We start from the raw sequence: 27,634 nt of genomic DNA on the forward strand, positions 1-27,634 counted from the left end.
GGGGAAATGCTGTTCCTTTTTCGGCAGAGTTGCAGGGGTCGTGCTTTCCTTCTTTGCCTGTTACGTTGGAAATCCCTTAGGGCAGCGCTGCTGCCACGTGTAAAGGTGTGATGTCACTGAGGTGTAAAACCCATCTGGAAGCAGAGAGCCCTCCCTGCTTGGCCAAGATCCCTGCAGAGCCGTCCCTGTGATGTGTGTCCTTCCCAGCAGCTGGAATCAAGGGTACTCTCTGCTCAAAGGGAGTAGGGCTGACAGAGACAAGGCTTTGCCATATGTCTCCTGTGTTATCTTCAGGCTGTAGATTTGCAGCTGAGTCAAAGATACTCCTCAAAGGCCTTTGCTGGCTGGCCTGAAAGTGTTTGCAGGCAGATAAAAATAGTGCAAAAAATCTCCCACTTGCAGAGGGGGAACCACTGTTATTTTACCCCTGTCCTTCAGCAAGGTGTTCTTTTCCCAGTCTTTTGTAAACCCGTGCTAGGTCAGACAGCTTATAAGTGCATTTGGTGAGTTATTTATTCATCCAGCCTATGTGGATGACAAATAACTTACGATGACCCTCGGAGGCTGATGCTGGAATCAGGCCATGGCCCGCGGCCCTTGTGCTGTCATTGTGCGGGCAGACACGGCAGGAAGAGCAAAGTACCGTATTTAACCCGCATTCCTCACCTCTCCTTTGTGCATCACCTTTTGGAGCAATAGCACTTGAGAGCAGATCAACTGCACTGAATATAATGAGGTGAGTCTAGTGCTACAGATGTGAATATTACTGGTCTTTCGAATTCTGTGCCGAGTCCTCACAGCTCTTTTTTTTGCCCGTGTTATGACCTGTTTTCACCACTTGTGAAATGTCTGAGGCAATTCTGGTCTCTCCCAAGTGTCTCTGCACATTTCTGCTGCCATGCTGTTGCTACTCCGAGGCACTTAGGGTTTTCTTTTAACACCATTTATTTCAGTGTTGTTTATACCCCGAGCATTGGTACTGCCATGGTTGCACAAGAAATGTGCTGCAGGAAGGGGGTGGAAGCTGGGTTTTTGGCTGCAGAAAGCATATTATGTGACTGCAAACAATAGGGATCACTGCCATCAACCTTGGAATAAATAGGAGCCATTGAATTTATTGGAATTGGATTAATTCCCATTGTGTATAGAGGGGAACTAATACAGTGAATGCAAAGAATGTTGATGGCCAACAATTTTAGCCTTGGGGTGACATAACGCTGCAGTTAGGGACTGCCATTATTTCCTATTCTTCTTTCCCACACACATGTGTACGTTGTGAATTGCAATTGCACCACAAATCCTGGCTTTCTAGATAAAAATAAAAAATTAGAAATTCAAACTATGCAAGAGTAATTGTAAAATAATTGTTATAACTTGGAGGAAACAACAGATGTTTCACTTGTTGCTGGAATTCTCTGAAGGAGAACTAATTTTCCAAGCATATCGAGTACATGCTAATCAGAAGCATTTTTCTCTATGCAGCAGCATAATGGTAATCCTGGAAATGTTCTTTGTGTTGGCTTAATAATGCACAGCCAAAGAATGCACTACTGGGACTAGTGGAGCAGCTTTTACCACTACCTATTTATTTTGTTTCTTTCTAATTCTCTCAAGAGGGCCACTTGAAATAAAAGGCAAAATAGATGTATTAATGTTTGAAAATCACACTTAAACCCACCCATGAAGATAAGCGGGGGTCTCACTGAAGATTAGGTTGGTGCCTCGTTGAAATTCCTACTGATAATACAGGTATGACAACTGGAGCTCACACGTGGGGAATATACTGAGAACACCAATGCTCTTTTCTCCAGATTGAACCTTTGAATCTGCTCCTTCTAACAGCATCTGTGACTTCAACTCACCAAGAGACCAGCCCAGCTCTATAAATCTTGTAGTTGTAACTACAGTACAAGAAAATCATGTGTATTAGGTAGCTCGGGTGGTGGTTGTGGTATCAAACACTGAAGAACAGCTACTGACTGTGGGGATGCAGACAGGCTGGAGAGGATCAAGCCACCATCTACACCTGCCCCATGAGGAAAGACTAGAGCAGTTAGGTCTCCTCTCTGGAGCAGAGAGGGCTTAGGAGTGCCTCATCACAGTATTGCTATGCTTAAAGGACAGCTACAAAGAGAATGGTGGCTCTCTCTTCACAAGGGGCAATGGGTACAAATTGCCTATTTCAGCCACAGATTTCCTTGCATATGCAGTTCTGTGTTCTAAAAATGCAAGGCTTTCACAATATCAAAACACCAAACCAAAAGACAAAACCCAACAAGCAAGACAGCAAGACTGTTAATTCCCTGCAATGCTCCTTCTTAAATGCAGTTATTATTTAAGAAAATATTTCCAGAACCTTTGGGATAGAGTTGTGAGGATCAGCCCTGACAGCCTGTTCCTCTGACTGGGGCAGCCACAGAATTATCAGCTGTGAGTGCCATTTCTTATTATTCTTCTAAGAATATTCCTGTTTTTATTATTTTTGTGCTTACTAATGCGCTTTATTGAATACCAGCAGAAGGATTATCTGGTTTTTAATTGATATGGCAGAGGGAAAAAAATCTTAGTATTGAAATCAGGATGCAAATCTTTATTTGAAGGTAAATTGAAGTCCTGCCTTTTTGGCTTAAGATGTCAGACTTAAGCAGGAGCAAGTTACTGACTCGTTCACTACAAGCAAACACTGTTAGTGCCCTCCCCCCTTGAAGAAATTTTAGACTGCCATGATATCACCCATAAGCCTTCCCTTCTCTAGACTGAACAAGACAAGTGACTTCAGCCACTCCTTGTAAATTTTGTCTTCAAGAGCTTTCAGCAGCTTAGTCACTTTTTCTCTGGATGCTCTCTAATAGCTCTGTATCCTCCTCACACTGAGGTGCCCAAAGCTGCACAGAGTACATACCAGGGCAGTGTGGAGCAGGACAAAAATCTCCCTTTACTGACCAGTAATACTGTGATTGATGCTCCCCAGGATACAGTTGGCCTTTTCAGCTGCCTGGGCACACTGCTGGCAATTTACCATCAACCCAGAGCTCCAGATCAATTCTTTGGTGCCAGGGCTGTGGGAGTCAGGGCAAGCTCACGTGGGTACAAGTATGGAGAAGGAAAGGTTACCATGTAGAGGACTGGTATTTTTTTTTTTGAAAACAAGCCTGGAGAACTCCACTCACTTGTTAATGTATCAGAGAGACAGGGATGGCATTTCTCACTTTCTTCTATTTGCAGCATTAGCTGAAGTGCATCTTTGGGTACTTGTGCCATGTTCTAAAACATATGGCAAACTGCTTGCCCATATGGGTTTGAAGAGAGAGTGTGTGTGTTCGGCAGTTTAAACCTCAGAACAATCAGAAGACAAGCTTTGCATTCCAAGCTGGAGAGCATGGCAATCATCTCACATTGTCTAGACTTTCCTCTCTCTGTCATTTTTACATATTTTGCAGTGATTACATTCATTTCCTCTGTCTTCCTTTCTGCCAAGATCTATCTGCAACCCAGATATCAGTTAAGATAGTTTTTCATATTCATGGTATTAGTCACTGTGAGCATATTTGGAGTGAGCACTTCTGATGCTCCCATTCATTTTCGTTATGGTAAATTAATCCCATTCTGGGATGGTGATGGAAACTGGTGGGTTTTTTTTTAATTTATTGGTGCAGATCTCATAAATGAAATAAAAAAATCCATAAAGCCAGTGTTTTAAAATAATGATTAATCTATTTTTTCTTGGGGGATACATCATTGGACAGATATAATTTAGAAAACTCATTTCTTTGGTTGTAAAAATGTATTAATTAGAGGACTGTGTCACAACAGATAATGAAGACAAACTTACTACAGAGTAATTTTCATTAGAAACTAGTGGAGGTGCAGTTCTTGACTTGCTGGACTTAGGGGTTAATATTACCCTTTACAGTTTTCTGATGTTGATGGGATTTTAAATTACTTTTGACAAATTTGATTAACATTGCCTATATTAGCAAGCTGTCTGTGAGCAGGTGCAGGAGAGTGCTTAGATAATGGTGAAACCTCCTAAAATGGGAAAGGGCTGGAAGATGGACTTTAATCCAAACCTTCCTCATGCTTCCTCAGCTAAAGGGAAGAGTATCTCGCCTGAAAGCATTAAGTTGTTCTTTTCTTTTGCCTTGGGCTGTAGCTCAACCTGTTGCTCTTAATCTTTGCTTTCCAGTGTAGGGACTAAGGAAAATTTGCTTTTAGGATTTTACTGCCTTAGGGTTTGGGCATCATTTTATCATGCAGACAAAATCTTTGATATAAGCAGGAGCTTGATGGTTGTTGGTGTTTGAGGAAGCAGTGAGCCACCAGACAGGTGCTATGGAGCTCACAGTTCAGCTCTCCCCAGATTTGTCACGTGTATAGCCATTTCCTCGAGCTGGAAATCTGGCAATTGATTTGGTTTTGCTCATGTAATTGATCAATATATTGCTGTCTGATCAGGTAGTTGTGTTTCTTCCTTCAGCTGTCATGAAATCCTAGCCTGGTGTGAGACTTGGGGAGCTGCTGTGGTTTGGGCTGCTTTGGGTCTCCAGAGCAAGGCACCAGCCTGAGCACTGGATGCACACCCGCTCTTTCTGCAGGGTTTGTGCTGCTCTTCTCTGCATCCCTGGTGCTTTCCCAAACCATGAGGCACTGCCAGGCATGTACCTGCTCTGCCCCAGCTGCACACATAGATGTGTCTGCCTGTAGCTTGTTCCCACATTTCTGTCATTTCCTCAAAAGTAAGTGTGTGTACATATTGCACACCTGCACCTACCCCCCAGCCTGACCCTGGCAGAACTGCACAACAGCTCCCACTTTGCAACCACTTGTGCAGACCAGGCCCACAAACTCTGGCTGGTGATTAAGTGATGAAGAGTAGACAAAATTTTATCTGCAGATCCCTGCCACAATTTGGACGGGATGGCTGCTCTTCATCCTCCCCTGCAGTGCCATGGTTTACCCAGCTCAACTCAGAGTCCCCCAGCCCCAGCTCAGCCTAATGCCCCCCAGCCTAGCTGGGGTGCTGAGCTGCCCTGCTCCATCCTGCCTGCAGATGGGGACAGAAAACTGCATTTTGAAGGCATAGATGCTCTGAGTGCTGCAGCTCACTTCCTGAAGGCAATTACTCTTCTGCTGCAAGCCGGGCTCTGCCGCCTCCTGAGACCAGCATTTCATGAAGGGGGGATGCAGTGCTTAAAGAGCAGCAGCCCTTCCCCTTGAGCTGCCATCTCAGGTCCTCTGCTGAGAAACTGAAGGAACCTGAGGACCTGTGATGGGTACAATCAATTCATGCAGACTGCTGTAAGAAATGGGCTGAAAATATATGGACTGCACACAAGTATGTACACATATACATGCATTTAATATGCTTTGGTTTACATCTCAAACAGAAAATGCTGGATAAACAAAATCATGGCCAAAATGCCTTTAATGTTGCCTATTTTGTGGCACAAAGCAGCAGGGAAGGGCAGCTTGGCAAGCCCTCCTTTGCTTCTCTGTGATGGGGTGATTTGAACTGTAGATGATCCAGCTTGCAGTTGTTACAGTGATAACCAGAGATGGCTGCTGTGGTGCTTCTAAGGTGAGGTGAAGTGCCCTGGGACTGTGGCTGTCCGTGTGTCCAGGCCAGCTCAGCTTGGCAGAGTAGGTAGGGGCAGAAGGGCACTGCAGCACCCGGCACAACGGCAGACCCTGTTTCACTTTGGATGAAGCAAATCTTGGTATTTGCTTTTGAGCATGTGCTTAAATCCACCATGGTATGTAAGAATTACTCCTCATTTTGGAGAGAGCCAAGCAGGGGATTTGGCACTAGATCTCTGGCTTTTATGTTCCTTGTAAAAGGCTTGAAGAGCTCAAGTAGCCTGGTACTCTGCTGGGGATGCTTCCCCTGCACTGAAATAAACTGGGTATTACAGCTCATTTCTCTTCTAGGTTTATGTAAAATCCTGTCCACCTTGAAACCAGAGGTTTGTGTTTTATTCCACTGGAGCCAAGCTTTCATTTTTATTTCACAGGGAGCTTGGTCTGATTTATATATTAAGAGTTTTATAAAACTTACTATTCTTGTAAGGACACTTCCGCCCCCCCCCCCCCTTTTAGAAGCTTCCTAAGTGTGGAGGGACACACACCCATAAATTGTGTCTCTAAGATGAGGCTGTTTTTGTGACTGTGAGCAGTAATATTGATAAACAGGGAGAAAACCATGACAGCCTTATGCTGTCTTGCACCCCAGTAGGAAGACCCTAGAGAGCAAATGCTTGAACAAGAACATTCTCAGAAAATCACGAACACTTTAAATTTAGCAGCCTGGTACAATGTAGAGAAGGAAGCATGTCAAGGACATTAATGCCACTCTGAGTTTTCTTCAGTTTGCCCTTTTGTCTTTCTCCTCCCAGATTTTCAGACTGAAGGCTTATGAACACTGCCTGGTCATACTTGCTGAATTTTGGTATGTAGGTTAATTAAAAAAAAAAAATAATTCAGATCCATGTATCCATTTTGTGTTGATGTTAAAGAAGACCACAGAATGAATGACTGTGGACCTTTGCCTCAGCTCCCAGGAAGAGCTGCTGCAGGACTGCAGTGTTGGGCTGCTGGCGCTGCAGCTGCCCTCCAGTTCCTCAGCAGGACAGAACCCCTACATTTTTCCTTGGTTCTCTCAGGTTTGTGAGTCTTGGCTTGGCTCTGCATCCCATGTGCTTGTGCTGCAAGGTGCAGGTCCCCAGGCTCTGGTGGTGTTAGCTGTCCTTGTCCCACGGGAAGGGCATTACCAGGGAGCCCTGCTGGGACACAGGCTGCCACAGCTCATCCCACAGTCGTGCTCATGAACATCGATCTTGTGACTTGCCCCAAAGACTCTTTGATCCCTTCCTATCTCCTTTGTCTCCCTGAGTTCCCATGCTGGACTTCAAAAGATTTACAATGGCTTTTGTTAAATATTGAAACCTTTTGCAGCACTTTGTTATGTTTTACAGGTTCCTGAGAGACATAATTTCCAAAGCATTTTTTGTCGAACAGCACAAACTTTAAGTCCCAGCTGTCTCTCCAACTTGTAGTCTCACTCTACCAGCAGTTGCAGGCTTTGATCATCACAATTTCTATTATGCAACTTGATTAAAGGTATTCAAATCTCAAGGTGAGAGCAAAGAGAGATTTACATTTGAAGTGATTTATTAACCTGCTGTAATTTAAGGTCATACTAGTTTCAGAATATTGTTAGTCCTTAATTTTGGTCTCACTTTGTGCTATCCAGTAATAGACAACTAACATTAGTTTAATTCAAAGGCTTTTTTCTTCCTTGGAGGAAATACCAGAAGGAAAAAAAAATGCTATAGTCATTAAAAGGGATTAGGGAAAAAAAGTGCTTTTGAATTCCTGTTCTCAAAATCCCTAAGCTACAACCACAACTGATTAATGTACCACCTAGGTAAGACATAAAAAAATTGCCACCATTCCCCCAGCTTGTATTGTACCTTTTATGTCACTAGCAAGGGAGTGTCAGTATGAGCTGTGAATGCTCCAAGTAGATTGTAACCACAATCATTGCTTGGTAGTCTCCTTATTCTTATGACATGAAAAATCCTGGATGGGCTAGGTCTGGAACAGACAAACATAGTTCAGCCATGCATATCATGACCATAATATCCTACTCCTCTACCAGTGTCACTGTGTGGTTCAGGGGGATAAAAGTTCTAATCCCTTTGTTAAACAGCTGTGTTGTCCCACCCTTAAGGGAGAGGGAGCACTCAAGATTTGTAAATACCTGTGGCTGAAAGGAATCACAAAACTCAGAGGGTCCACAAAAACACGAAGTTTTATTACTAAATTACACACTTGGCATGGAAATTGGTATGTTAATCTTTGACCTACTATATAAGCAAATGACAGCAGGTTTTGGATAAAGATGTAAATTGAAAAAGAAGAGAGAAAAAATATGTATGAAAGAGAGAAATAAAGAGTGAAAGAGTAGGAAAGAATAAAAAAAAAGGATGCCCAGGCTTGGTGGAGGTACCTTTTTGTAGATAATTTTCCCTGCCCAGAAGACATTTCCTGTCTTTCTATGTGAATTAGTGATCACTGAGTCCATTCTTTCAGACCTTTCTGGATATGAGTCAAAGGGCTTCAGGGGTCTTGGGTGGTCTTGATCCTGCCCTATGTTCCATGCCCACTTCTCAGCCTCATTTCGTGCTTGTACTTGACTGTGTTGTGCTTATCTCCAGCAGCCAGAAAAAGGATGTTTGTCACAGAAAAGTACTGCCCTGCTTCAGCATGTTCCCCTTCTCCAGACACATCTTGTTCTTTTCCACAGCATGTTATTACCAACAATCCTTAGTTGGCTCCACAGCCGTCCAGTTATTGGTATTTGGAGACATACACATTATCCCTTTATCTTCTGGGCTTCTCCATCAGCCCCTAACCATTTTTCACAAAGCCAAGGAAGCTAAAGAGTATTTTGGGATTCAGGCATGGTACAGACAGTGCTCACTCACTTAATTGTTTTCATATGAGTCACCTTTTATTTCCTTGAGAATAGAATAATCATTTGATATACATAACTACAAGGTCATGACTACCGAAAGAGAAACAACACAAAATTCTGGTATCATGGTAGAAAGCCAAAATGATCCCAGTACAAAAGAAAGTCAGGCCTGAATGTACCTACACAGGGCTTATTGGTGAAATTCTGAGCAGGGGTTGTTTGTGCCACTGTTGGGATGTGGTTTTGTGAATATGTGTGTCTGTCCAAGCATGTGTAGCTCCTCTTTGCTGTGCCCTCTTTAGGCAGGGAAGTTCAATTTAATTTTCTGTTATTCACCAATCCAATCACATGTGCGAGGAAGTAGAATATAATTCTGCTTCTGTGCCTCCCAAAGGAAGAAGTTAGTACCCAGGTATTTATTTCTTCCATATTCTCTGAGGACCTGGTCCCATTTCTGAGAGACCCAGACTTAGATTTTGAAAATATCTGGTATTATTTAAAAGAGAAAAAAACTCCATAGGGACAATTTATGGGAAAAAAACCCACGAGACCCCAAAATAAAATCATCTGGGTGGTCTGCAAGAGGGAGAGGTAAACAAGAGGAATTAGAGTTGGGATGGTGGGCTGTGGGTCAGGGACAGAGGTGCTGACAGGTTCCAGGCAGAAGCACCTGAAAGAAGGGACCTGGGATGAGCCCCCCAGGAGCTGCACTCCGAGGGTACCCGTGTGCATGGTCTATTAGAGCTCTAACAGCTCTACCCCAAACCCTGAGCTGTGCTCTCCAGACACTGAATGCACATCACAGTGAAAAGCAGTATCATCTCTTTGGAAGAAGACACAGGATCTGCCATGCAAATGTGAACTTTGGAAAGAGAGACTGTAAGTTACCGACATGACATCTTTTCAAACACATTAGTAATTGCCTGCTAGTTAGATGTACTGTGGAAAATTCATTCTTTTAAACACATCACACACAGTTACTCACTTTTGTGTTGCTTTCTGAGCACTGCCCTTGTGTTCTGGGGCTGCAGAGGCAGTGGCTGTGCAGGCAGGACCGTAACAAGCACTGGGAGTTTTGGTTTCAGCAGGACTCCCCGGGTAGGAAGGCTGCAGTTCTTAGAAGGGCCTGGTTACCTTCCTTGTTACCACTCATAGCAATTCCCTAGGTGGTCCCACATTGGCAGAGCTGCAGCTCACCTTCCTCCTGACTGCCTGTGGGGCTGAGCCTCTCCCCCGGCTGAGTGGAGATGTTGCACATAGATAATATAAAAACAACTCTGGCTGAACCCTCAGGGTTTACCTGCTTAACTCCTTCATGCATATGCTCTGGACATGTCTCAAATTAAAGGCATCTGGGAATATTTTAGTAGGCATTTAACTATACTGACTTCCGAAATGGAGATGTTGGACGTGACTTGGAGCTAGCAACCCTGCACACTTTTTCCAGTCAGTGGAAATGTTTAGATGCTTCTGCAGAGTAATTAATTCATTCCTAAAGGTGTCAGGCAAATAGTATTCTAAGAGTGCCCATTGGAGTCCTTTGCAAAAAGTTTAGAATGAGGAACAGCAATGTAGGCATCTAAACCTGGATGAGATTAATCCTGCTCTGTATTTGTATCCCATTAGTCTCTGGAACAGGAACTGGACTTGGGACACTAAAATTCATCTTTCTAACCAATGAGCTACTGGATATTCTTGGTCTCGTTTGCTCCATATTGTGCAAATGCTTGCAGGGGCTGATGACTTGCCTTTAATCCATAATGACCAGTTGTGCCTCGGAGCACTGCAGCAGCATGAAGCTATGGAGGAGGAAAGCTGGAGCAGAGACCATTTTTGCACACACACACACACATACATTGCTCTTAAAACCCTGGTTTTCTCTATTGAGTGACATGGTAAAAGGTAACATCCTAGAAGTGGCTGCTTGAGCTGCAGTGGCAGAATGTGACAATGGGAGCCCCAAGGGCAGAGCTCTTTCTGTACTGGAGGTGATGGAGGAACTGCTGCAGATGCACAGCAAGACCGCTCATGTTAAGAGCAGCAAAGAAGCTGGAGCAATTGTTTTCTCTCTTTGTCCCTCGGTCCTGGTCTTGAAGGGTCCACAACTGCCTTTTGTACCCCCTTGCTGCCTTCTTTGCACTGTCACCCCATGTAGGATATTCACGTTTTGTTTTCAGCTGTGCCTTAAAACAGGTTCTTCATAGCTCTTGGGAACACAGATTGGTGATTTGTGCTTTGTCACCTTGGGATCCTGGTGTCACCCTGTTCCTTAACACATCATTTGGGATGTCTGTGCTTTCAGGGCTCCTTGCTATGCAAAATAATCTTATACACTGATTAGCAATTCCCAGTACTGATTAAGGCTACATGTCTTTTGAGTTTTTGATAACGTCAACTGCATGACATTTGTCATGATAGAAGTAACAGGAAAACCCAAAAAAGTTTGTTTCAAAGGGGAAAATGAAATTAAAAACATTGCATAATGAACTCTCAGAGTCAGTTTATTCTTGAGAAGATTACTCCAGTTGGTGTTAAGCTGACCAGACATCTTGTGGATACCAGCCTGTGAGGGATATTTCCTCTCTGCCAAAGACTCAAAGTTTGTCTGCTTTTTTAATTGATACTCTCATCCTAACTGTATGAGTTTGTGTGGTTCTAGTTTTCTTTACTTTTTATGGATTATACTGATTGCATTACTTAAGCTGTAGGTCAGTCTGTGTAAATGCGTTGCTGTGATTTGAGTTCTTATGACTTGGTAGTTTCTTCGGTGTCCATTTTGTTCAGTGTATTCATGCCCTGATTCCATTAGACACTATAAAATATCTGGTAGTTCCCTAAGGTCACATACATGGTAATTTAAAATATTTTTAAATGGTGCAATATTAGCCAATTATAAGAATTCTGTGACTATGTATATCATTTATGATTTAGAGGATAAAACTGTTTTCTTTTTAAGTATTTTGGTTTTTATTATGCTGGTGAATGACCTTTCTACTGAAAGACCTTAATAAAAAATATACTGCTTGCATTTTTTCCTAATGCTTTTTGCTAAAGTTCAGAAGATCAGCACTGGGTTGCAGACTCTATTTTCTCTTGCCTATAAATAACTCTGTATACAGAACACAAGAGCTTTAGCAGGGCCATTCCTGTGTGGCTGGCATACCCTGCATGCCAGGGGGCATGGTCCCATGGGTAGCAAACGTGCTGTGGGCAGGAGTGGCCACGAAGATCACAGGTCTGAGCTGCCTTCTCCTCATAGGAGGCTGTGAGGAAGAGTCAGAGCTGCCCAATTTTCTCTGCTTTGGGCATGTGTCTGTGCAGGTGTGCTCTGTGTTCCAGGGCACTGAGCAAAGGCAGCAGCATCCCCACTTGGGCTGGCTTTATCCCCCTTTCCCCCAGGGCAGTTCCCACCACTCCTGCATCCTATAAAAGCTGGCTGTGGGCAGCTTTTTGACACACAAAGGCAAGAGAAAGGAGTAAGAGATGTTATTTAATGAATGGGTCAATTAATACTTTGTATTTCACAATGCTACAGCTGCCTTTTTGCTTTTTAATCTATTACTTCAATACAGTCTTTTATAAAGAAACATGTAATAGTTCTTTACTGTCCCTCAGGCTATGGTAGCTGAGGTTTCCTGTGCTTGGTGTCTTGATGTGAGAATAATTGTTGCTGTTGTACAGTGACAGCTCCTACTACCCTGCTTTGACTCGTGGGGCCCATTTGTTCCACCTGAGCCTGCAATGTTTACTTGGCCAGTCCTGGATCAGTGGTCCCCAATCACTTTTCTGTGTTGACTGAGTCACCAGGAGGCAATCCAGACCTGGATGGGGAAAATCAGCATCTGATTCTGCAGGGTAGTTTGCTCCAGGCCAGCCTTGGGCTGATGGTGGCAGAGCTGCTGTACACAGTTTGCTGTGTCCTCCTGCTGTGAGGGAAATGCCTGAAACAAATGGGGAAATTAGAGGGAATTTGCCACTGTGTTGGTCCATCATTTATTCCATTTGGACTTCATCAGCTGCATAAGCAATGGGGATTGCCAGGCCCTGCACATCAGAGCAGGGATACCTGAGTGGGAAGGTCTGACAAAAAGTGGAGAGTTCTGGTTGCATCCTCTGGTGACCTTGTCACCTCCACTGCCATTGCTGGGGTGCTCGCTGCAGCTAAGACCAAAGATAGTGGGGCTTCTAAGTGGGGCTGATATATGAATAATTTCTATGTAATTTGCAAAATACTGTAACAATCTGTTTCAAAAACACTAGCTATCAAACCTTCTGAATTTATTCCAAAGCCATTGAATCTGGGACAGAGCTGCTAATCAAAGAACATAATGGACCTATAAAATTGTGATGTAGAGACCTACTTGTTAACCTTAGGGAACTGAAGTTATGGAGGGGATCAATTTAGGCTGCACTTGCAGTTTGCATGCCAGTGTGAAAAATGTTCAGTATAAAGAGAGCAGGATGAGAGATGAGAGCAGGGAATTGGGCAGAGGCTGCTTGAGGCATGTTCCCACAGGGAGTGATGTTGCTGATCCTTCAGAGCTTCTTCATGACCAGAGCCTGGGGCTGTGATCTTTCAGTTTTGTCAGATATGAAACTTATCTTGTGTTGAGATGTGAAATCAGGGCAGAAGCATTGCTGGAGCTGCCTCTTTCAGGAAGAGTCCCTCACTATAAATTAGTATGGCAAAGGAATAAGCAGCCAGGTTAATGGGCTTGTACCCCAAAACAGACCCTCAGAATAATCTGTGGTGGTTAGGGAAAGAGCTTTTGCCCTTGACTTGAGGCTCATTTGGAGGCTTGTGGTGCTGGGTGCTGGTTGCTGGGAGCTGTCCCAGTGCAGTGCCACATGCCCAAGGGTGCAGAGCTGTTGGTGCAGCTCCACAGCCAGAGCTGTGACCCCTTCTCAGCTGGATGTCACACAGGGTGGTTCTCTATGCTCCTGGGTGCAGGGGGAGGCGCTGGTGCTGTTGTGCAAGTGAGATAGGAAGGTGCCTCCAAAAGGTTTTGTGACCTCCTGCAGCTGCCATGGCATGGTGACACTGGGGTGCATTTCTACCAGAAACCAACCTGAAAAGCTGGGCAGTACCAGGGATATGGAAGACAGGAGTCATTCAGGAAGAGGCACATGCTGGCATTCATTTTTCCTGGAGCAATATGAAAGAGTAATCAATTAGTATTGTTCGTGATGTTCAGGTTTTGAGAAGTACTCTGAAATATTCTTTACTAACAGACTGCAGTGCTCCATGTTGCCTGCTGGGCTTATTTTTTAAAAACTTCTGTAATGAATGAAGTGCTAATTGGAATAGGTGTTTCATACATGGTGAGCTTTCTGAACTATGCTGGGAAAGGTCTGATTTTCTTCCTGAATTAAATAGGTACTTAAATCTAGCTGTTTGTACTTGCTGTTTTAGAGACAGGATGAACAATTTTCTGGTTTATGGATTGCAATTATTTAAGTACTTTAGTTAAAGCTCTTGGCATCGTTTTTAATTCCTTCGGGAAAGTACTAACACCAAAATTCTTTAATTCCATATATAAGCATGAATAGAAACTTCAGAGTCATGGGCAGCCCCACTGCTTAGTGGTGGCAGAAGAGTTCTGGACTAGTAGGGGTGCCTGTTGTTGTTCATTACATTTGAGCAAAGGGCACTCGAGGAAGAAAATCTGCATTTCTTTTAGAGTGTTAGTAAACAAGTGTAAATATTCAGGACAGCAGTGTCCCCAGTTTACTGAGAGGGGAAGGATAGAATGATTCCAGTGCCCTGGTCTCAACTCCTGCTGTAGCTGTGGATTTGTGGTTCCTCAGAACCTTTCTTCCTGCTTACAGCTGTGCTGGGGCTCTCATCACAGGTCTGGGTTTGGCTTTCATATTTTAGCTGCTCCTACCACTGCTTCCATATCTACAACATTTTTGGGTGAACAGCAGGTCCACTGCTGCTGTGCAGCATGCCTGGGGTGCAGAGATGAAGGGATGTATCCCAGGGATTGAATTCTCCACCTTCCTGTGTCACAGTGGTGCTGGCCCACCATGGCAGTGCCAGCCCACTGCTGAGGCTGCTCAGTAGGGCTGCAGCCTCTGGACAAACTGGGGGATTCATGTGTGCGGGAAGAGCCCATCAACACCCTGGAGTTGCTGCTGGAGGGCAGGGGATGATGTACTCTCCTCTCCCAAGCACCAGCCCAGTCATTTTACTTAAATAAATTAGTTCTCTTCAGAAGTGTAATCACTAAATATTCTTTCTTGTCCCCAAGACTTACAGAGCTTTGTTGCAGCAATTGTCACATTTGATAGTTCATCTTTTTCAGTTTTTAAGCTTGAAGAAGTTGCAAATGGAGCAGATCAGCAGGTGGCTGTATCACAGAAAGTCTCATCACTCCTCTTTCTTCCTGCACCATTTCTTGTTGATTTTTTTTCCCAGTTTAAATGTCTTTACACGTGCAGCAGTTGATCTGTGAATGAACGATAGCTTTCGGGATTAGTCTGCATTCCTGTGTGTTTTGGTTTTTTCCTGAGGGGGCAGCCATCCAACTCATACATGGGTATTTGGGCAGTTCCTGAATGGGAATGGCAGATGGTGTTCCAGGCCCCTGTGTTTGACTGGGAATGGGTCTTTGTGCATGGGTGTTCCCCCAACTGTTTAAAGGATATATATTTATACCTTGTAAGCAAAACTGTCCTTATCAATTAATTGAACTGGCAGAGTGATTTACTGCCATAGAAGCACTAAAGACAGGAAGGGCACAACATAATTTTTAGATTGGCTATAATTCAGAGATATTGCTTATGTTACTGTGTCCTGACAAGACATTTAAAAAAAAATGCTCTAAGCTGAGGTGCCAGCTATGGAGATAAATGTATGATCATATCATTGCTGTTAGAAATACTGAGAAAAATATTCCAGAACCCTCAAGGCTGGACTGAGCATGTGTGCCTTGGCTCCAGGAGGGTAATGGCTATGCAGAGCCTACAGGTACTTATTTGGGTGGTGGGGAAAGGCTGTTCTGGGTGTCCCTCTCCAGGGGAGAAGACAGTTCTGGGTGCTGAGCAGGGGAGCTGCGAGGGGCTTGGGGTGCTGATGATGTGTGAATCCTGTTAGAAACACAGCTGTTTCTGTCCAGATAACACACTGGAATTCCTTTTGGGACTAATAGCTAGTTAAAGTCACTCACGGTTTGAATGACAGCTGTGAAGGTAAAGGTGCTTGGTTGTGAGTGTCCACTTCTCTGGGGCCTTCCACTGACACATGGTGAAAGAGCCTTGGGGGCCCTGGAGTCTGACAGCTGTGGAGGGTGGGAGTCCTGTGGGACACAGCCATGGCAATTCTCTCCAGCCCCTCAGTAGTCAGGAGAGAAGGTAGCCTGCCATGCTTGTGTGGCCTTTTTAGCAGCAATTAGAAAAGATATCCTAGCTTCTAGGGGACAGAAGAGGGAAAGGGCTCTTTTGGATACTTATGTGAATTAAGTCCCTAATGGGATCAGACATCTCTGGGCAAGTCCAAAGCCTTCTCTAGTTTTGAGCTCCATGGCAGTGTACCAAGAAACTTTTAATACTTCACAGCAAAGCTTCCTTCCAAAGAGAAGCCTGGAGGGTGACATCCTCTTTTGCTGAGGTGTGCTCTTCCACTTTTGCCTCTGCAGCTCTGGCCCCAGGTTTCCACAGCAGCAGTGATGTACAAAAAGAGCATAGTGGCTAAGAGAAATGTGCCTGCAGCTTTGCCTGTTCTAGCCTTTGTAAAATAAATTTGGAGACTTCCAGCAGAGATCACGGTTTGTTGCATCCACAAACCCTGGCCTGAATGCTTGAGTTATTATCATTACAGACCTTCAGCAAAGAATATAAAATATTATTTGTATTTGCAAAAGTAGTTACTGGCTGCATGTAGACTTAGTATATCTAATAAGTAACCACTGGTGGTTTCTGGAGGACAAGGGAGGTGATTTGGGCTTCACTGAAAGGTGTTGGGTATGTCTACACTTGTATGGCACCCAGGAGTGGGTTAATGACTTGGTGCACAACTGGTCATGACACCTCTTAGAAGAGGTATCTCATGTTGAGCTGCTGATACACATCAGGTGGAGGCAGGGAGATGCCAGGTGGTGACAGAGGGCCAAAAGAACAAGGGAAAAAGTGGAAGACAAGTTCTGAGGGACAAGGAGGAGAAAATGGAGAATGGAAGACTTGATTTACTGAATGGCAGTAGCACTTATCTCAAAGGTAGGATTAAGAACTAGTGGGGAGCTGAGGAGGAAAAGATTTGGAATAAATCTGGTGGTGATGAAAGCACATGGGAAGTAGAGAGGGCTAAGCATGAAATGTTTGTGTTTAGCAGAGATGGCACAAATGAGAGGGCATCTCATCATTGGTGGAGATGAGAAGGTTCTGGCAATGGTGCCTGGCTGCACGTTCAGATGAAAAGTATCAGGGAAGAAGTGGGTCCATGTTTGAACTTCTGCATCAATTTCTAGCAGGAAGCTATCCACACTGGGCCTAAATTGTTGGCAGTCTAATCATTGAGGCCATGGAAAAAATGGATATATAGGCTACAAATGCCCCTCCTGTTTAGGAGAGCACAATGTAGTGAAACCAGTGCAACATATGCTCTGTTGTAACTAAAGGAAGGGTGCTGTTTGTCCAGCAGCTTTCTGGTGAGATCTTGTGGGAGCTATTAAATTTCCTGGCTTTTTCATTAAATTTGTTTGAAGTTCTGCTCTTCCAGGCTCTGCAGTTTGTGTGAACAACCTAAGGTAGAGAAGTACCTGGAGAAGGAGTGAGCTCCAGAGCCCACATTTGCCACTGGTTGAGCAAAGGGCTGCACTGACATCTGCCTGTGGTGTTTTTGTCAAAACTCCTGCCCAAATGTGCATTGGTAATCACAGGCTGGCAAGCTTACTTACACTGTTGTGTTGCAGTTTGGACCAGAGAATCTGCATCAAAGGCATCTATTTGCTTGTCTTGTTGCTTACGTATGAAAAACAGATATTAAAAGGTGTCATAATAACAGCAGTGCAACGCAAATGGTGTACTACTCTGTTTAAAGACAAATGACATGTTATTAACAGAAAAATTTAGACTGGGTGAAGCCATATCCTTCAGCACACTTCCCTGTGATACCTCTGGGTCTGAACCAGGCACACACCCAGATTTCCAACCGTGGAAATAGTGGCTATTTAAACAGCAGCAAATTATTTTTGAGTATTAAAGATGCTTCGTATTTTCTATGTGTTTATTGTAATGCAAAATTATATTATTAGTTCAGCTGGTTGAAAATGTAATTATGTCCCCTTCACGTAGTTTGTCAACAAAACCTTTCTAGTTAGAACTGCCCGATTTCTGAGGTAAATATGGTTTATGCCCAGGTTAGTTCTGTATATGTGGTGTACTCTCAGAAGTTGTCTCTCACTGCTGGGATTCTGGCCACCCTGGTCCTGTGTCTCCTGGGACTGGAAGGAGAATAAGGGTTTAGGCTTCTCCACCAAGGACATGATTTTACTGCATCTGTGTTGCCTCATAAGCCTAAACTTGCCATTATAAAATTTGATTGGTGACCTACATGTTTATTCATAAATTGGAGTAAGAAATTAAAATTATCTATTCTCTTTTTTATAAGGCAGTAGTTAATTAACTCCACTCATATGCAAGAAAATGGTCGTCTCTCAGGGTAACACTGAAGCCTGTTACTCAAAATTAACACAAACTATATACAATTGAAAAAATGAAAGATTTTTGGATATATATTTTATTTGACAGTGGTTTAGAATATCATACAGTAAACAAGATTTCTGTAAAAGTTAATTTATCCATAGTGGTGCGTTTCATAAAAATAGTTGCTCACTTACAGCCTTTCTGTGACTATTAATACATGGAATTATATTTATAGAGATAGAGCTGTACAAGGTAAATTCACAGCTAACACTACACAGAAATATTATTTGGAATGGGGTTTAGATGATGTGCTGTCTTCACAGGTTATCGATTACAGCCGCATAAAGCAATTACTGCACAAGGAGTAGCTGTGAACTGTGCAAATTAGAGTTTATGCAAGCATAATCTCAACTGTTTTTCAGATTTCATCGTTTGCTTTCTTTATACATAAAAATAAGATACTGGGACGTGCATCTACACTACAGAAGCATTGTCCAAAATCAGATTCAATAAATTAATGGCAAATTATATTGGATTCTAGTTCAGGGGATAAAGATTTATTTTTTTTCCATTAAATAAGAGTTTTATAAACAGCTACATGGATTTGTGCTTTTTTAGAAATTATAAATGGATTTTTCTTTCTTAAAAAAAAAAATGTTTGAAAGCTGCAAAATCCTTGACTTGAGGCTTTTCAAATAATTGGGCAGGAAGAAACATGTCTATAAATTTCGCAGTCCAGTGCAATGTTTGAGACATATAGTAATGTACTAATTTCTTGGAACAAAGCCAATCTCAATCTAGTTTTTCAGCAGAGCATGTGAGTAACTAAGATTGCTAGTGAACAATAATTTTTAAATAAGAATTTTTGACAGTACTCAGCTTTATGTTTTTTTTTTAATTACCAATGTATTATTGCCCAGGATTTTGTTTTAATTTTGACAGACAAATAAGCATACACACACTTACACAGACACACACACACACACACACACACACACACACACACACACATCTTTTTGAAACAAGATAATGACTGATAGACTGAACTTGGAGTTATTTCCTGTGAAGGCAGACTGGAATGTTTACCTGGCACTTAAGGCTTAAAATTCAAAACAGACAAGCAAGAAAGATAAAAACAAAAAGAAAAAAAATGGAGATGGGAAAAAAAATGGCAAAATGGAAACCATTTAAAAATGGAAAAATACTGAATTTACTGAATAAGGACACCGACAACTGCATTTCAGAAACCAGTCTAATTATTGTTGACATGTGCCTGAAAGGCACCTGCTCTGCCAAACTGAGGGGATGAGAAGTGAGAGTGTCCTAAGTAAATGCGGATGGGTATGAAACATAGCACTGTTGATAAGTGATGCTATCATCTTCTGCAGGAAGGAAAGGCCTTTCCTTAAGGAAACTGCAGCTTTTTCTCTGTAGCACTCTTCCTTTCATTGCAAGGGCCTTGCAGATGCCTGGGGTTTGAGCCTGACCAATTGTTTTGTGTGCTACCTCGCAGGACTTGGGGAACCTGTAATAAATCACTTTTGAGAATAATTTGCAAATACAACTCCACCTTAACTCCTTTCCAATGTACAGAAACATGGTTTGTTCACAAAAATGGCAGTAGAAATGGTATCACAGAAACTAATCCACTGGATTCCCCACTCCTCCCGTAGCGCCCAGTGGACTATGCTACAGGGTACCACGTGGACTATCCCAAAGTGTTAACAGTGGAGACATGTCATGGGTGTACAGTTCCAAATGATGCTTTAAAGAAACCCTTTAACCCCTGTCTAGATATGTCGAGAACAATTTATTTACAACATTTTAGCTCCATTAAAAGATCCTCTCTCGGTTTCAGCTTGCTCCGTGCAGTTTTATTTAAGGCGATGTTCCAGTTTGTGATTGCTCCAACTTGTTCCAGTTTCTTGATAGAAAGTTTGAATGAAATCCAAGTCCTTCATGCAGTGGAAAAAAATGCTAAAGCTACACTGCACTATCCTTCTCTGATGTACTGTCCTTCGTATTGTTTTGGTTTCTTCCATAGCTGCCAAAGTCCCTAAAATGGAACTGGGACTTTAGGGTCGATTTTAAATCTCTGTGTTGACTATATGCTTTTGAACTTATTAGATACTGTGCACATTGTCATGGAATTACACACTAATGTTTTCATTCCTCAATGCTTTGTGTATATGTGTGATAGTTAAAATAAATTAAAACAAACCAATGTGAGACAAAAAACTAAGAAGAATGTTCTGCGTCAGTTTGAGACAGTTAGAGGGCAACAGTCCCTTGCTTATCTGCTCATGGCAGAAGTACCAGACTTCAGGACGCTAGGTAGCTTATCTGAGCCAGGGATTTTCCACGGCCCTGGAGAGACCGTTGCCTTTCGAACTGTGGTGTTGGTGCTGCGAGTGCTAATGGAGTGGAGATGTCCCTTCCTGGGGAACTCGCTGGGTTTCCCATCAGGGTCCCTCTGGCTGTGGTCCATATCACTTCCAGGCGAGCTGCAGCGGTTGCTACCGTATGCCTTGGTAGCTCCTGTATCGATCTTGACATGGTCGAGTGCTGCCGCTGACTTCTCACTGGTGTTTGTGGATCTGTGATCTTTTTTGCTCAGAGATCCTCCTCTCTTGCTTTCTGGCTTCCTCAGCCTCCCAAACTGTTCATCACTGGTTCCAGCACACACGTGCTCTCTTGCGCCAGCCTCGATCATAACGCTGTGTCCCACCCCTTTGCTTTCTGAGGTGGGCCTGCCACCATCAGTGGTCTTATTTTTGCCTTCTGAATATCCTTTCCAAGAAGCCTCTTCGTGCTTTGACCTGTCTACCTTTTTAGGACTTGCTGACCTTTCTCTTTGTTCTCCTAACCTTTTCTTTTTGTGACCGTTCACCGAAAGCTCCTTTGGTTTCCTTACATCGTGTTCCCTCTTGATATCCCATGTTGGCTCTGGGCTTATCTGGTGAGAAGGGTCAGAGGGTGGGGCTATGTGTGATGAAGATAATGGTGAGATTATGTCGTCGAGGGAAAGAGCTACTTCCGGCAGACCTGGGGAGGTGGCAGAGGGAGCACTCCAGGAGTTTGGTTCGTCTGTTTTAACAACAAAGAGAAGAGAGTTAAGGGCGTATTCAGCAGCACGGAGTGTGTTGCATTTATCAGCCTTATCTATTTATCAGCCTCTGTTTCAGGTCAGGTGAAACTCCCGCAATTGTGGAACCAATGGGCAGAAAACCAAAATAATCTCTCCACAAAAAAAACCAAAACAAAACAAAACCAAAACCCACTCCCCCCCAAAAAAAACCCCCACACCAAACCATCCAACCAACCAACCAACCAACCAGAACAAACAAGCAACTCCCCCCCCCCCCCCCCCCAAAAAAAAAAAAACAAAACCAAAAAAAAAAACCCAGAAAAAAACCAAAAACTACAGGAGACACAAGAACCACAAAGCTGGTAACTTCAAATGCTGGAAACCCCAGTCTTTTTTTCATACAGATTCCACTTTCCTCTGTCTATGTTAAATTATTCTTAAAATAATAAAGGCACATGCTCATGAAATCAAATAGCCTCTTTTGTAGCTGTATAATGGATTTCTTAGCTGGGTAATATCAGTGCTGTCTCTGAGGACAAATGAGAAGGACTTTCTGCCATCTATTAAACATGTCCCTACAAGCATATAATAATTGACAAGAATTTGTAGCTCAGATAAGGTCATCATTGAGTTCTGTCTCATATTTTTTCTAAACAGATACAGTACTGCAGTGTTTATGGCCCCACAATTCTTACAGGGTACTTACACAGCCCTGCCTTTATATCACAGCATCAGCTGCTGAGTCTCCTGGTTGTGCATTTTGAATTTCTCCTGGTTACTTAGCCTCAACACAATATGGTTGTAAATAAATGTCCCCTTTGCCGAATCACAATGATTTGCCTAATCCAAACCAGAATATTCTGGGATGCCTTTCTCTTGCATATACATCCTCATTTCTTACAATTAACCTTCTGGCAGAAAACAAATCCATCATGATTAATGACAGCATGGCTCCTATTCTTACCCATCTACTTAGAGGTTAGAGAAACCACTGAACTTGGCTAATGTCATTGTCTATTTAGCACCATTGCCTGGCTTTGAATGGTATGAGGAAAAATCTGTCAGAGATGAAGGACTGTCTCAGGAATCCATGGAAACGAGGTAGAACTTGTGGCAAGTGCTGCATATTTTATGGGGGAGAAAATGTAACCTTCTAGTTAAAAAACAAGTGTGGACTTCTTCAGGTCAGGACTAGTATCTCTCAATGATATCAACTGCCCTTTAAAAAAGTAACATGCATTTTCCTCAGTGGTATGGCTGCTTTCAAATTATCATGGAGCTGCACATAGTCTTGGAAAATGGAATAGATTCTACTGCCCAGCCTGGGATCTGCAGCTTGCTTGACTAAAACAGCACTTTTAAGTTAATAGCTGGATTGAGCGATTGCTGTCTTGCAGATAAAAATAGGAGAGACAATAGTGAGGTGGGTGACGTAAAGGGAGGGAGCAGCACTGTTAGCTGAGGAGCTATTTATTTTCCCAGATGGTGTTTGTCATATGCTTTTGCATAATGAGCATATGTGTGGAGAGGATTAGCATTTGAGAGGGGTAGAAAGTACAAGTTCTGTGTAAGACAAATAAACATTGAGCTGGGAATCTAAATGGGCTGAGGGTCTCAACTGAATTTAAAAAAAAAAAGAAATCACACTTTCTTACCCTCCAGTTAAGGGTGACTAATGTACCATCTGCTCCCAGCTTGGCACTCAAGCAAGAAAAAATAAGAGGAAGACTCGTGCACATAGAGTGATCAGCTCCTAGGAGTTTGCCTACAAAAAGCATTGACTTTGATGGCCCTGTTCTTTACTTCTTTTCTTCTGCATCACCAGCCTGGTACAGGACCACAGCCTGTGCCTGAAGCACAGACTCCACCCTGGCTCTTCTTCAATCTGAAATCCAGGGGATCTCATTTTATTTAATACTTGAGCCAGGGACCATGCACAGAGTCTAAATCACTAAAAATATCCTGGGACTCAGCATAAAGCTGCCTATGTCCACCAGAAAGGTACCTGAGACAGCTCTGAAGAAGCCACCTTGAGCTTTGGAGAATTAAGTTTATGCTTTCCATGGCATTGTCACTCCTACCAAGGGTAGAGGTGGAGCCGAGGGTTGGACCAACGGATTTGTCTGAACTACAATCTTCTTTCCTAGTTGTCCATGAGTTGCTGTTTTTCACGGTTTTTCAGTGTCAGTGAAGAGCAGTGGGCCATTATCCAATCTTGTGTTAGGCTGTGAGAGCTTCTGATTACAGAAGTAGCCTGTTACTTTAGGTAGTGTCAGGTGAACAGGAGTAAAAACACCAAAGAGTCTGGACCAGCAAGATGCTTTTGGGTAACAATACTGCCTCTGTGGAAAATGCACTATGTTCAAATCAGCTGTTTCTCCTCCAGGAGGACAAACCAGGGGGCACCATTCAAAATCAGGGTGGCAAACACCTCCCGTGGCTCCTCTGAAGCACAAAGGATAACACGGTACCAGTTATTTGTGGGATGCTCTGAGGAGGAGACCTGTTGGTTTGCGGTCTACTGCTTTATTCCCTGGAGATGACAGAATTTCTTCTACTTTCTTTTTTAAAGGGGATGAAAAAAACAACCAAATGTAGTAGTGAGAAATCATAGTGGGTTAGAATGTACTTCAACAAAAGTGAATCAGCATATCTCTTACATATACTGATATATAAATATAGGTGTCTATAAACTGGGACATGCCATTTTATATGCATTACTGGATTTTATCTCGCCCCCAGAAAACCCTAAGTAGAAGACAGCTTGGCCAACTAAGCAAGAGAACTTGTAGCCACAACTTTTTAAGTTTGGCTGTGGGACAGCCCCAAGTGGGTCACTGGCTGCACTATGTTTAATATATTTGCTGGGAAGGCACCTATATATAGGTTGTATTTCCAGTAGTTATGGAACAATATTGCCATGGAATAAAACTACAATTTTACTTGCAAGTAAAAAGAAAATTACTTTCTTTAAGGTTTAAGTACCATCAGTCTTTGACAGTCAAACCCAACCTAACCTGCTTTTCTTTCAAATGAAATGACATCATATAGGAAGTTGTCCTCAGCCTTGGTAGATGTCAACAAGCCATTGTTGCAATATGTCACTGGCTAGAGAGGAGAATACTCTCCTGTGAGGGTATTGTAAGCCAACTTCCCACTAATGTTTGAACATTATGGAAAAATGTAAAAATTACTAGAGTAGAGCAAAGTGCAGGAATGTAAGTAATTTGTTGCTCAGAAGAAAAACCTTTTAAAGAGCTGTGTTTAAGTCATAAGCGTTCATTTGGATTTGTTCAACCAGCACTAAAATGATTGCTTCTCCATAACAAATTTAAACAGGAGAAAAATGCAAAATTTTATCCTGCAGAGCAGTTAAACTAGTAATTTATTTTCATGATTATACTCAGTTTCAAGCTACATTTTTGGGAGAGTTATTAATATTTCTGAATGTTTTTTTATTCTGTTGGTCTGAGGCTTTTTATAAAACCTTTCTGTTAACTGTAACATAATCTACTTTTACTGTCTGTTATTCCAATGTATCTCAAAGCATTTTGTAAACATACTAAACCAGAGGCAGAGCACTGATTTTACGTTTTTTGTCACCTCTGGGAGGAACTGAAAACAGTATTTGTTTAATGGAGCATGAACTACTAATGCACAAACAACTTGCAAACAGATGAGAAGAACATTGCATTCAGTTGCAACTGCTAGAGATTCAGGGACAACATAGTTTTAAACTTATTTTTGACTTTGTCACCATTGATAACACCCTTACTGTAAGAGAAATTGTTTTTCAAAAGTATACCTCTCAGTGAACGTTAATAGATGCCTTCCTTCCTTCTTTGAAAGGAGAAAATCTCCCTTGACCTACTAGTTTAAACCAGACAAACGAGCTGAGAGCAGCACTATAATCTGTCACTGTGATGGTATTTCATTTGGTGCAATTTAGTAGGTGTTTACTGGGTGGCTTTTAGTTTCCACAAGCCACTGTAACACAAGTTGGTGGCATTTCTCCATGGGATGTGTAAGAATAACTCACCTACGACCAGCTTCACATAACTCCCAGGCAAAGGAGTAAATTGCTAACTGAGTAAGAGCCAGCACAGACAGAAGATCTGGAGTGTGTGGGAGGACAAGTGGGAGATGAACATAGCCATTTTGGGGGTAGAGTGACACAGGGAAAAAACATCAGGAGCAGAAGTTTTCTGTCTAAAGGTTTTATTTGAGGTAGAGCTGCCACATGCATGAATTGCCTGTTTTGCTCTGTCAGCTCTCAAACATTCAATGGAGTGGAAATTAAGGTACTACTCTCATGAGTCTATTTGCTCCTGTCTTAACTGTTCTACCTGGACCCAGTTCTTGCTGATAGCTGAACCATGAGAAAAAAACAACCCCTGGCTTTAGTCCTAATAGAGAGGAGAGCTCTGCCCATGGACCTGTGATTTGTGGCTCTGATTTGTTGCATCAAAACATTTTAGATAATTGTATAGTAATTTATCAAGGATGCATGATTTTTCATCAGATAGAATTATCCATAAAGTACTAATATTAATTTAATTGAATATTTAGTAGTAAGAGTAGAAATTACATCACATTTTTTACTTAAGTACAATAGAATCTCAAAGCCTTTTTAATTTTTGAATTATATGAATAATATACAATATATTAAAGCTCTGAACACTTTCATTAGTCTGAATGAAGTGTGTTCGGAAATGTCTAAGCAGCTGTTCTCATATCTTCCCAGAATTATTTTCCTAGGGATTCAAAGAGGGTTTGATTGAATAAAAAAGATGGCACTTTATTTTTTCCCCCCATTTTTGTCTGAAATTATGTACTGCCAGGAGGTGGCAAGCAGTTCTTATAGATGCTGCTATTAACAAAAATGGGACAAATTGTCCCCTGGTGAGTATCCACTAATGTTGGCAGTGCTACACCAGGAATGCATTTGGGTCTTTCTCATAGCTTGACATGTCTTTGATGTTCCTGATTGCATTGGTCTCCTGAAGCTTTTCTTTAATGCTCTCTAAGGAGGGATATTTCAAAAAATATAAAGAATCTTTAATATTTTATCCTGACACTTCCAGCCCAAACACACAGAACCCTTTGTCTCCTGAAATCAATGATTCTCTGAAGATTTCATGGTTAGAAAAGCTCTTGGTACTTTCTGTTCAGCTATCAGCCTTATGGAAATGTGACACAATATGCCACCCTTTCCCCCAGCTTCTCCCAGACAGTGAGTGGCAATGGGCTTTGCCCCCACCTTATGGCCTGCCTGTACTTCTAGCTGTAAATTGTAATTCCTGCTAATTATTCAATATGCTATGTAAATGTTTTCTGACAAATTGCACTTTTCTTGGCTTAAAATTACGCTTCTCTTGTCTTGCCTTCCACTGAACTTATCCACGTTTAGATCCCTGAACACCAAGCAGCCTTGGAAGCAAACACCAATGGGTTTAGGGGCCTTCTGCTGTGATATGGTACTTCCTTGGCTCAGTCACTGTGGGCACATCCAGGTGGGATAGCCTTTCCATCATTAGTACTGCTCTTATGTTTAACAAGGGTATGATGGCAATATGCTATGGGTGCAAGATGTTAATTCTATGTATAGGAATAAGATACATGCCATATACATTTATACAAATAAACACAGGTTATACTTGGTTATTTTGGTATATGAACTATTTCTTCTTTCTCACACATGAAGTTGAATGATCAGCTTAGTATTTTGAAGTCTTGTTTCTCATATAATGAAAACCTAATCTAATTATTTGCTATCTTAATGTGGTCATATTTGTTAAACCACTTGCCTGTTTGTACCCAACAATATCATGGTGACTCTGAATGTTTAGAGTACTTCATAAGTATAACCTTAAATGTAGCTTTGTTCAAGAGTGGAATGTCTCTACTTTTTAGTAATTAGTTTTTTTGGCTTCACACATTTGTTTTTCCAAAGTTTGAGGACAGTTGCTCAGGATAATCCGAGTTAGTTTAAAAGTCACAAAAGATTACAGAAAAACAAACATGCATCTTAGCCCTGACATCTTTCACTTCTAAATTTTGTGCTTGGCATTTTCAAAAGAGCAGAATGATTCATTAAGTAAGATGGATATTTGGGCTATGAAACAATGCCAGACCTGTTTTTTCTGTCCCCAAAGTAGTGCATTTTTGTTTTTGTCACTGGTCTAATATTGGAAAAAGTGATTACTATTCCTATTACTTGAAGCTGAACTCAAGAATCACAAGAACTCAAGAGTCACAAGAAGAGATATGAATGTAAGTGTAGCGTAAGTGATGAATACTTGTATTTCCTCTCTAAGCTTGAAATGTTTAATTTTACATCCATAAAATTCAGCCACTGACCTATTCCAATATTGGGAAGCACAGGTCTACATCCTCTTTGGCTCAGGGCCTAGTGTCATTGATAC

General features: G+C 42.2%; 1 protein-coding gene across 2 annotated transcripts in view; it reads right to left on the reverse strand.

Annotated features, from left to right (window-relative positions):
* Nucleotides 1-20,414: 20,414 nt before the first annotated feature.
* MAGI2 (membrane associated guanylate kinase, WW and PDZ domain containing 2) overlaps nt 20,415-27,634 on the reverse strand; it is a 698,568-nt gene continuing 691,348 nt past the window's right edge. For both annotated transcript variants that reach the window (XM_062490827.1, XM_062490826.1), the window contains one exon: nt 20,415-21,208. In XM_062490827.1, coding sequence (XP_062346811.1) covers nt 20,415-21,208 — 794 coding nt within the window. The remainder of the gene's footprint in view (nt 21,209-27,634) is intronic.

The sequence above is a fragment of the Cinclus cinclus genome, chromosome 4, assembly GCF_963662255.1.
Source record: "Cinclus cinclus chromosome 4, bCinCin1.1, whole genome shotgun sequence".
NCBI classification, from domain to species: Eukaryota; Metazoa; Chordata; class Aves; order Passeriformes; family Cinclidae; genus Cinclus; species Cinclus cinclus.